The sequence below is a fragment of the Gastrolobium bilobum genome, unplaced genomic scaffold, assembly GCF_033153095.1.
Source record: "Gastrolobium bilobum isolate Gb01-03AN ecotype WA unplaced genomic scaffold, APGP_CSIRO_Gbil_v1 utg3268, whole genome shotgun sequence".
NCBI classification, from domain to species: domain Eukaryota; kingdom Viridiplantae; phylum Streptophyta; class Magnoliopsida; order Fabales; family Fabaceae; genus Gastrolobium; species Gastrolobium bilobum.
Genome location: NW_026899992.1, coordinates 964,788 through 976,377, shown reverse-complemented (window position 1 = coordinate 976,377; position 11,590 = coordinate 964,788). Strand labels below are relative to the sequence as shown.

Below are 11,590 nucleotides of genomic sequence, written 5' to 3'. Positions count from 1 at the left end.
ACATAGATCATTTCTATACCATCAATATATTTACCTATAAAAAAAAAAATCAGAGTTGAACATATTAAAAATAATAAGTTAAAAGATTTTGTTGAATGGAATCCTATATAAATCAAGGGTTTTATAAGAGTTATGTTGTAGAAAAAGTGAATGTGTAATGTTATAGAGATTTGTTTTGTGTGCCTTAATTTTTATTTTTATTTTTGCTTTAAAAAGTGTGGGCCCCACGAAATGTTGTGTGTAGGTAAATTTTTGGTGTCATGTGACATGATAGATGCAAATCCCATAATCAATTAATAAAAGAGAAAAATATCTATCCTTTTAAGAGATATAAACTTATATCATTTTAGATCTTAACCGTTGATTTCCGTCCATCAACAGTTATAATCTATTGGGTCAAACTTGATGGGCCAAATTTATTATTAATTAATTAATAATTTTGATCCAATAAATTATAACCGTTGATGGACAGAAATCAACGGTTAGGATCTAAAATGATACAAGCTTATATCATTTAAAATGACAGATGTTATTCCCTTAATAAAATAATAGAAATCTCTTTTTATGGTATCCCTTACAAAATCTTGAACTCGAAAATTAAAAATATACATAAATTTTTTTTAAAAAATAATGTAAGAAAGATGAATATAATTATTTCGTTATACATTTGAATTTTTTTTTATTTTTTTTAAAGATTCTAAAAACGTCGACAGCAGGGTTCGAACCTGCGCGGGCGAAGCCCAACAGATTTCAAGTCTGTCTCCTGAACCACTCGGACATATCGACTTGTTGACCTCTTATCCCCATTTAATTTACTATATAATATATTGTATCAAACTTGATCACTATAAAAAAGATGCAATATACTCTTGTCGATTTTCCTTTTTATTTTTTATTTTTTATTTGCACACATAAATCATTGTCCAAAAAATTATAAACGATAAATAAAATAAATTTTAGATGTAAGAATAATTCAATTCAGAGAGTGGCAGAATTCTAGAATAGACAGTCCTTTGAAAATTGGAAAAAAAAAAACTCAAATATTCAAAGATCAATCGTGGCAATGGAATCCAGTTGACATTATACCCACCATTATTCAACGATGGAATTAGTTGTACACACGTTTACGCTTTGCAGCTGGTGTTGTTGCTGCATTTTGACCAGAGTTGGTGCCGTTTCTCAAATCCTCTTCAAAAACAAACCAAAGGTAACGAAAGATGAAAATGAAACAAAAAATCCTAATAGAATAAGAAGAAAAAGAAAGCGAGAAAGAGAGAAAAAAATAATGGTTATGATGCTTCCAAAGAGAATAATACTAATGCGGCATGGTGAGTCACAAGGAAATTTGGACACGTCAGCATACACAACCACACCAGATCACAGCATTCAGTTGACCTCAAATGGCATCGCCCAGGCCCGCCACGCCGGCGTCAACCTCCGCCGCGTCATGGCCGCCGGCGAATGCTCCCCCGATTGGCGTGTCTACTTCTACGTCTCCCCCTACGCCCGCACCCGATCCACCCTCCGCGAGGTTGGTCGATCCTTCTCCAAGAAGAGAATAATCGGCGTTAGAGAAGAGTCGCGGATTCGCGAACAAGACTTCGGGAACTTTCAGGTTAAAGAGAGAATGAAGATCATCAAGCAACAACGCGAACGCTTCGGCAGGTTCTTCTATCGCTTCCCCGAAGGCGAATCTGCCGCCGATGTTTACGATCGCGTTTCAAGTAAACCCTAACCCTAACCGTCTTCTTTTTTGTTGTGTTTTGATTACTGTTATTGTACATTAGGTTAATTTGAGTAAGTATATAATTAATTTTCAGGTTTCTTTGAATCTCTGTGGAGGGATATAGACATGAATAGGCTACATCATGATCCTTCCAATGATCTGAATCTTGTGATTGTGTCTCATGGATTGACATCACGTATTTTCCTCATGAAGTGGTTCAAGTGGACGGCTGAACAGTTTGAGCACCTGAACAATCTTGGAAACTGTGAGTTCCGTGTTATGCAGCTGGGAAGTGGTGGGGAATATAGCTTAGCGGTTCATCATACAGAGGAAGAGATGCTAGAATGGGGTTTGTCTCCTGATATGGTAGCTGACCAAAAATGGCGTGCCACTGCAAGCAGGGGTGCTTGGAATGATAAATGCTCATGGTACCTTGATGGTTTTTTTGATCATCTTGGTGACTCTGATGATGATGACATTGTGGAAAATGAAGGTGAAACTAATTCTTTGACTGTATGTGCATAGTTAGGGATTCTTTTTGAACAGTCCATAGTAGTTTGATTTCTGTTTTTAATGTTAAAAGAAGAAATTTCAATAGAAACAAAAATGGGAAAGTTAAGGGGAAGGAGGAGGAATATAGATAATACGTTGTCAGTTGCCAATTTCAAGTTCTAATGGCCTCATTCATTCATTGACATAAATTTGTCCATTTGGAAGTTCGAATAGTTAACCTTGATTACAGTTATACTAAGCAATTTTATACTTTTTTTAGGGAACGGTTGTTTTTGTATAATTATATTCACGCCTCTTGTGTGTTATTCATTATGATAGCAGAGCCTGCGTAATCATTTTTTTTCCAGAACGATTGGTGATGTTCGATTCTGTACTCAGTATGTACATATCTTGTTTGGTTTCAACTTTCAACAATGTTTGTGTCAAAAAATAATGTGATATTTTCATTACATTTTTATGGTTTTTCTCCTTGTAAAATTTTGGAGACAGAAGCAGAAAAGGAGGATGGGGCAAATTTTTTTGTGGTTTAGTGTCAGCTATTTTGCAATTTGTGAATTCTTTCTATTGAGTATGCGGACACGAAGGATACCACAGGACCATTTAAGATGGACTTTTCGGACATATAACATCTAGACCTTTTAAAGATAGCGCAATTGATTTCCGTTGTGAGAACTCACTGGTTCCCTTTTTGTTTTCACCTCACAAATTTGGATCTTTCTTATTGAGTTTTATTTTTAATAGGACAGCTTATTCTAGAGACATAAAACACAGATTTTGCGCATGGCAAAATTTATGGTGCACAATGCATAGTTTTTTTTTTTTTTTAAATCCATATCTTCATTTGAATTATATCGCATCCTTTTGTGACACTCAGTTGAGAGAAGACGCGTGCATTTAATAAAATACCGATTGCTTTAGAATTTAAGTTTCTTTTGATCAAGTCTCCAAAACAGAGAAAGGATAGACAGATATAAGTCTACAAAATAAAATGAAGAAAGAGGCGAATTGGGGAATTTTCAATGCACAAAGAAACTGTAATGCCACGACATTCACGTTGGGCTGCGGTCTGCTGTTTCATAAAATATATTATTTTTATTTTTGGTTAACCATAAAATATATTAGTAACACTAACATTAGTACAACCGAAACCCGAAATTAACAAATTGAATTGGATTGGTCATAGCGTTCAGAACCCACTTTCAGAATTGATCGCAGAGGCTTCGGTTCTTCTTGTTCTTGATCCAGAGAACTTGATTTTTGGAAGGACCTGCTCTTCTTTTTCTTCTTACTTGGTAAAATCTCCTCCACGTTATCATTTATGCTTACCGTTTTCTTTAGAGATTTCGCTTTTGGTAAACTTGCCGTTGGCAATGACGGTGTCATATTCACTCCCACCATCTCATCAACTTTCAAGCATGGATTATTCTTCTCTTCAGCCTGCTGTGCAGGAGAAGAAATAGGGTCACCTAAGAGACCTTGAGTTGGTGGGAACTCCTTGTCATTATCAGCTTGACATGGTGTCTCTGACCGAATCGCATTGTCTGCTTTAGAGTCAGAACCTCTTAGTTTAGTTGAGCTTGAAGTATAACGTGTACAACGCCCTAAAGTCACTGTCTTCAACGCTTGCGAAGCCAGTGTTTTCGTGATGAAATGATAGAGCCTGTAGCAGATGCCCCGAGGTTTAATATGGAGTTCTCTTTGATCCATATGGTGTGTTAATGGGTAGGGCGCAAGAAGATATTGATTGATTAACCCCACTGTGTGCTAAGAATATAGAAGTTTGAATTAGGACGTAGATATTGAAACTCTTTGGAAGATATTCTTTGCTTTTCTTAGAAGGGATGTTAAACCAAAAAGTTTAGACCCTTTATAAAGTTGCTTTTAAATCTGAAAGTACAAAGCAAGAATATAAGAAGCCATTGCTTAAGACTATCCGCATCTCCCATACTGTGATTATGTTTATTGCGTGGCAAGAGCACACTTGTGCAGTGCAATGAATCAGCGCTAATATAGAAATAAAATTTTAAGCTTGTTTCAGTGAATCTTCCCATATTATCAACAGAGTTGTCAAATTAATACGGAATTGTTAATCTATTTTTGATGATGAATAGTGTGTTTGGAAGAATAGAATCCCATAGCCCATTCCTCCACGTTTACTTTTTTTATTAATTACGCTGATATTAGCGTATTCCTTTACCGCACGGTTTCTTTTGTTCTTTTATTTTCCAGCTTCCCCCCAAAGAAAGTGACTGATAAGGAGAACAAAAGAAGAAAAAAGAAAATCTCCCTAAATGGAATTCATTCAAAGAACAAAATTTGGATAGTTTACACTTATATTTGATTTTATTCCCCAACAAACTCCCCTAACATGAGCTTGTCTTTAGAGTACGAAAGAATAAGGATTTCAGCGACAAATCAAATATAAGAAATTCAGCTCAACAGTTATAAGTTACTACATAGGATCAGCTAGAGAACTTTCACAAACTTTGATCTCTTACTTTAAGGAGAAAGCTATGCTGCTTTTGGTGATATCCGTCCACACAGACGCCAGCAAGCTCCAGGGTGAAACATAGATTTCTCAAATACCCATATATCACGGACAAGAACCTGAAAAACATAGGAAACCAGCAATCGGTGCGAAGAGAAGGAGGCCTTTACCAAAATAAAGAGCAATGCACTGAACTTGGAGTAAACAATTGATATTGGCGGTCAAAAATTCAAAAGGATGCGTCCTAAAAAATGTATGAAGTTCCCTCTGATATGCAGCTTGCCATTTCATAGAAAATGAATGAGTACCCTGCTTCTATATAATTCATGCCACATAAAATTAAATATAAAATGTTCCCTTCTATCCGACCAATGTGCAAGAAAATAAAAGCCAATGACGAAAGCACTGACTATCTTTGCCTTGATGGTATAATGCATTTTTGCAATTGACAGAATGACAAGGGGAATGAATATCCAGGAACACCACAAGAATGGAAGAAAAGAAATTTACTATCATTACCTCCTTGTTTTTATCTCCAGCTACAACAGAACCTTTAGCGTCATATGCTTCAAATTTCTGGAAGTAATATAACATTAATTCACCGCTCTAAGTTCTTGAAATTCCTTTAGTCATGAAACCATGGGTACAAATTTCTGCGATAAGACTAATTCTAATGTATGTAAAGCATACCTGTTTAGCCAAAAACTCAAGAGTAAGCTGAATAAATGCTTTATTTAGGTTGTTTCTATCAACGCCAATCTGTAAATGAAGAAATCAGAAAAATCATTTTATAGAAAAAAAAGATACTAATTTCACAATGTGGGCGCCTGTTTGTCTGTGAGAGTGATGAGTACAATTCAGCATCATGTATAATCTGCTCTTCTGCATAGCACTAGTAGGTTAAAAAGGACATGCATACCAATAGGACCCGGTCAATTTGTATTTATAGAATTGTCATCATGATTAAAGCAAGAAAATACCAATAATATAGATACACAATGCTGTTAAAATATTTAATCCCAGAAAAGGTCTCTGCGGCAGAAAATTTGAAAAAAATCTTCAAAATTAAGTTTTTGCTTATGGTGCTTGGGAGACATAACCCTGGGGAGATGCCCAGGGAATACATTAGAAAGTTGCCCAGAAACCAAAGGGATCAACTTCAAAGTTTTCATCGTAAAATGTTCAGAACACCTCCAAAACACATCCTATCAAGCAAATAATACTTGAACCAATTGGACCAGATTTTGATCAATGATGCCTCACCATTAGCAAGCTAACCCAATGCCAGTAAAGGCAGATGTTCTTTCTCTTATTTCAGATTCATGTTACATTTTGAGTTGCCACATCATCTTGACCAAAATTTAATAAAAACAGTAAAAAAGAATACTAACCAGACGAGCACGCAAAGTTCGTATCTTATCAACAGGCTCAACCAATTCCCAATAAACCTTGCTCCATGCAGTTTCTCGCTGTTTAATTTCATTCTTAAGTGCCTATGGACAAGAAAATGAAATACAGCATCTCAGAAATTCAACTGTACGCTCTTAGAAATTAATGCAAAAATGTACGGAGCTGCATCATAAGCTCATATAATACACTAAATAAGATCACAAAAAGGAAGTGAAGCATACAGAAAACATCTTCTCAGTAACGACTTTCCTTAATGACTTTTTGTCACCATTAGCTATTAGAGTGTTTATCTGGAGAAAAAGAAAAGAAACTTCAGCATTGAGCCAAAAGAAGATATGCCAAGTGAAATCATGGAGCTAAAGAAAAACAAAATAGAATAAAATGCATATTACAAGTCAAAAAGAAGGAAATTGCCAAGAACTAATGATGATAAATTGTCCTAACTGATAAAACTTCAAGGCAGTTTTCTCAAATTTATTCTCCTCAATGCTATAGCTCCCAAGTAACTATATCACTCTGAAATGGCCTTTCTTCAATGTCTTACTTCTTTCCAACAATACACTCTCCTAATCTATTAAATGATATCAATCTTGCAGCTATGTTCTGTCAAAGGAACTGCATGCAGCAAATCCTAGTACTCACAAGGCACGGCAGCAGTGCAGAGCCAAAAAATAGATTAAGTATATTTGTTTCTTAAATAGGCAACCAAATGCCATTGATATATCTGCTTCATCAAGCTGATAATCTGTCCAATTACACTGGTGGATGACAGATGTGAAATTAAGTACTAAAGGATTTCATAATCACATCATCACAATATAACAATAAATCAACAATCAAAGGAGATTTCAAGTTTAATGACTGCATCTTTTAAGCCAAATATTTATCATTTATTATTTATACAAATTATTTTTCCCCAGTATAAAAAAGGGCGAGCCTACAACAGTGGTTTCTGAGAGAAAGGTCATAGGTTCGACTCTGAGAAACAATATCTTTGCAAATATGCACAGGTAAGCCTGCATACAAGAATTGTCCTCACCCCGCTCTCGCTAGTTGGTGTTTAATGGGGAGTGGTTTTATTCTTCCCTAGTGTAAGATTAAATTTTGATTCCTCTAGTTTTGAACAAGTTAGATTCTGGTCCCCTAGTTCTGATTCCAATGATGTTGTCCTCTTTGGTTTTCAAATTGATGCAAAGTACACCCGTAATGGCACTCTTGTTGATTAGGAACTGTACCGCAACCTTTACATGTCAGCAAAGAAACCAGCAAACGAGAGCCAAAAAGTACAGATGTTAGCATGCCAGCCAGTTTTGCGAATGTTACACTATCTTCGATGATCTAGAAATGATGTGGCACTTGGAGGACTAAATTTACTTATTTTTAAATCAATTTGAATTTTGAACAACATGAAGGCGACATTGTTGAAACTCGAAATGGGGGGACCAAAATAGAACTTGTTTGAAGCCACTAACATCAAATGGCAGAATGAGTCATAAGACAGAACACAATGGCGTTATTTGATTCATGTACCCGATTCTAACTAGTGGGATAAGGCTTTTGTTTTTGTTGTTTGTTGTTGGCAGAATGAGTAAAAGAAATAAAACCTTAGTAAAGGCTGCAAAATATAACAGGTACCTACCTCCTTGTACATGTTGACAGCCTCGTTGTAAAAATGACTTTTCGAATATCCTGATTTTCTTAATTTTGCAATGGCATAGGCATTTTTGAGCTGCGGCAGAGCAAAAAACAATGTTAGATTAAGGTGATTGATAACATCCATTAATAGAAATGGTAAATGTCTGCTGTCCAGGATTCAATACTTTCAGTGTCTTTCATTTTCTTTTTCTTTTCTTTTTTCTCATAATAGGAGAACATTTAGTAGAATGAAAGGGAAGAACGAACATAAGAGAGTGGAGAAGAAATCTGATACGGACCCATATAGCTGAAATAGGGCCCAAGCCCAAGCAGGTCTAGTTGTTGAATCAGATAGCTGAGAGTTTGTTAGGAGGGGAAGGATCTGGAAGGGATGTGCAACAGAAAACGGTTAAGGAGGAAGAGGCGGGAAAGTTAGTGGAATAAAAAGGGAAGGCATGGGAAGCATGAGGAATCATCTTGGATCTGAAATAGGCTTGGAACTTGGGAGAGTCTAGGGCCTCTCGAATTGCTCTAGAACTATCTTTCCTTTCTGCATTTACTTCTTTTCTTTGTTGTAATTGAGTCCCTGTGTTATTGTTCTTCCATTGCTGTCATTGTAATTAGGATTACTTGTCTCTGTTATTGTTTTTGTAATTAGTTTCAATATATGTTTCGGGAGTTGTTTCTGTAAATGAATTACTGGTCTATCCTCCTTCAAAGAAAGCAGCAATGTGCCCTAATTCTTCAAGATTAGGGTAAAAAAGTGATGGAATGGGAAAGAATAATTGGGATCACCAGAAATTATTACATAAAAATAGTTAGGCTCCAAAATGGGGAAATAATGCAAACAGAAATTCACATGAGTGATATGCATCATCACCTCCAGAATCATGTCGTTTTTGGTTCTTCTCCAACCACTTTTAGTGAACCATCTGATATATCAAACATCAGAGAGATACTATTATAGAAAATTTAATGATGCATAATGTAATAGTTTATAAGGAAATGTAATGCTATACAAGTTTTAAAGGCACATCAATTTAGTGAAAGAAAATAGCTACAAAAAGATGTAAATAAATCTAACAGATGCAGCATTATTGATACTCTTTTCAAGTAAAATTAAATCCACAAAAAGCGAAGCAAATTCAAATTTTAGAAAGAAAAAAAAAGAAACATATATATTGTGGACTCAACCGCAAGATCTTGCTATGTTTTTTCTTTAGAAAAAGGAAAGTATAACAGAGATCAGAAGTCGAGTATAATGCTATGGAGATCTAACCTCTTCCAAAATGGGATTTTCTCACGAGGTTCATAAGGTTCATAGATAAATCCAGGACTTGATAAGGATATTTGTGCTCCCTGCATCAATGATACGTCAGCAAAGCACCAAAATTATTACCTGATACTGCACATTAGAAGATCACAGACAGCTACCATTGATTAATTTCATTTGTGTTATCCTTTAAGAGTATTATAATGGCAAAGCAATTGTTAAGCAATAGAAATGCTTTAATTCGAATAAGAGGGTTACCTGAAACCCATATACTTATCAACTCTTTGGGTGACTGTTTTAGAGCACAACACACATATATGTTGCACGTAGTTACATATAGCATATCCTCTTTCACAAGGAACATTGAGATAATAAATCCAGTAATTCAATTCAAATAGTAAAATAAATGTCTATGTAATCCAGCATAGAATAAGTGCATAAATAGTAGTGATAGTAACAAATCAATTGAAAACATCCCAGCATCAACGGCTCCATAACTAAAGATTTAAACCTAAAAGATAGACCAGCAAAGGTCTGAATCTGAAGATATACAGGTTCCAAACTCCATACACAAAACCTGTCCCCTAAATTTTATCAATTCATTACGATAAGTATACATTGGATATAACGTATATACTATATAGTATATGCTATATATCATGAAGAATAGCAGAAAATGCTTGATCATCAAAAAATGAAGAGAAGAAATTTAAGAGAGCCTACCACTCGTCGTGTTTGTGCAGGAGCCTTGACTTGAGTAGTTATCATCCTCTTATCGTTCATGAAAACGGATAACTCAGCAGCCTAAGAAAGATATTAAAAAGACACAAGGATGTTAGGAAGTCAAATCCCAAAAAGCTAAAAATCACGGTCTTGATGAGACAGCATGTTCAAGAATATTACCATTGTAGATCGGAGTGTCAAAGTTTTAACACTAGCCAAGGGAAAGCCATCGTAGCCCTTGAACAAATGAGGATGAAGGCTCTTAAAACTACCCTCAGAACCTGATCAAGCAGAGAAATCACTCCAACTTATCAACAAATTGAAGGTTGAAGACCAATTCTGAATTCTTCACACACACACACACACACACACACACACACATATATATATATATATATTATAAATTCCAAATGAAAAAAAAAAAACTGTGTTGAAAGAGATTACCATTTGATAGAGCAGTGGAATAGCTCCTGCAGCAACCAAGCCTGAAAGTTCAAACAAACCTTAATCATAGTAAGCGAAATTTTGCAGAATGACATTCATTTCAAACTGAAAACATCAGGAAATGATGAAATTCAAAGGTGTCAAGAAGAAGAAGATGCATTTTCTCAGAAAGAGCGAGCAAGGCAATGCAACTCACAGATGCGATGAAGATTCTCCAATCTGAGATGAACGATAGAGTGTGCGACCTAAGTGTAAGCGTTTGAAAGGCATCATCTTCAACTTCGACGCAGAAACATTGCAATTACAACTCTCTGATCGATTATTATTGATTCGATTGAACCAAAACAGAGACACAACACAGGTTTCTGGTTTCTGGTTTCCAAGGGTTTAAGCCTTCAACTTCATTAGAAAATAGAAATGCAATCGAGTTCGGCCTGAAAAACATTAGGCCCATTGGTCCTCGGTTTGGGCCTGTCCAGGTCATCTTCAAACGTGAAATATTTTCCACAAAATTATTTGTGAATAAATTAAGGGTTTGTTTTTTCTGATGTTACTTTAGATAACTTTATCTAATGTTCATCAAAATAACGTCGTTTTGGGACGGAAATTATGGTATTTTGGTAATTTTAATTTATTTCAGAGTTATAATAGTCTTTATCACTCTAATTTTTTTAATTTTTCAACCCCAAAACGACGTCGTTTCGATGAACATTAGATAAAGTTATCTAAAGTAACATCGGAAACTTTTTTCCCATAAATTAAACTTATAAATTAAGGATTCACTTTGTTACTTTCTCCAAAAATAAAATAATATCGCACTTTTGTTTTTAAAATTACACATTGAGATTGTGTGATAAAAATTTTATAATTTAGGGTTTAATATTTCTTATGCAAACTGTAAAATGGAGAAAGAAATCATTTTATCTCTTGTATATATATGAAAGTGGATGGAGTCTTTGAGGATAGAAAAAAAAATGAAAAAAATTGTGCCTTACCTACTTCTTTGTAATCACAACAAATAAGGTTATCTCTAATTTGCTGGAATGTAACTTTTATAAATTTATAACTTCTAATATTGAAAACGTTCTCTATTACTATGCATATGAGCCTCTTTGATACATCCAAAATATAATTAATAACCTTCGGTTAAATCTCTTTGACAGTGTAATTGACATTTTATGCTGCTGATTTAGCATATTAAAACTCAATAAACTCACGAGTAGCCAAAACAAATAAATAAAAGGTTCATGTTGTAGCAGCCTTATATGCATGAATCATGATCTGTCTTTTCACTCTCGTGTTGCAGCTGTGCAAGTTAAGATAAATATAGTGATAAAAAACTGGTCATTTCATCAAATATGAGCCCCACCATTATACT

The 11,590-nt window shown here is 35.0% G+C and overlaps 2 protein-coding genes and 1 non-coding gene across 4 annotated transcripts; 1 reads left to right on the top strand and 2 right to left on the bottom strand.

Moving 5' to 3' along the window:
- Positions 1 to 704: 704 nt before the first annotated feature.
- Positions 705 to 786, bottom strand: TRNAS-UGA (transfer RNA serine (anticodon UGA)). Its single transcript has one exon. It is a non-coding gene; the product is annotated as a tRNA-Ser (tRNA).
- Positions 787 to 1,146: 360 nt separating this feature from the next.
- LOC133294761 (phosphoglycerate mutase-like protein AT74) lies at positions 1,147 to 2,559 on the top strand. Its single transcript, XM_061493511.1, has 2 exons — positions 1,147 to 1,724; positions 1,821 to 2,559. The coding sequence occupies exons 1-2, from the start codon at positions 1,286 to 1,288 to the stop codon at positions 2,249 to 2,251; spliced, it is 870 nt and encodes a 289-aa protein (XP_061349495.1). The 5' UTR covers positions 1,147 to 1,285; the 3' UTR covers positions 2,252 to 2,559.
- A 2,002-nt stretch (positions 2,560 to 4,561) lies between these two features.
- LOC133294758 (uncharacterized) lies at positions 4,562 to 10,580 on the bottom strand. 2 transcript variants are annotated; one of them, XM_061493507.1, is made up of 12 exons: positions 10,409 to 10,580; positions 10,213 to 10,253; positions 9,949 to 10,049; positions 9,769 to 9,849; positions 9,052 to 9,131; positions 8,653 to 8,704; positions 7,777 to 7,866; positions 6,359 to 6,427; positions 6,119 to 6,220; positions 5,418 to 5,486; positions 5,247 to 5,303; positions 4,562 to 4,846 (listed from the first exon to the last, which is right to left on the bottom strand). In XM_061493507.1, the coding sequence occupies exons 1-12, from the start codon at positions 10,483 to 10,485 to the stop codon at positions 4,751 to 4,753; spliced, it is 915 nt and encodes a 304-aa protein (XP_061349491.1). In that variant the 5' UTR covers positions 10,486 to 10,580; the 3' UTR covers positions 4,562 to 4,750. The 2 variants fall into 2 exon arrangements, with proteins under 2 accessions (XP_061349491.1, XP_061349492.1); XM_061493508.1 differs by lacking the exon at positions 7,777 to 7,866.
- Between the last annotated feature and the right edge of the window lie 1,010 nt (positions 10,581 to 11,590).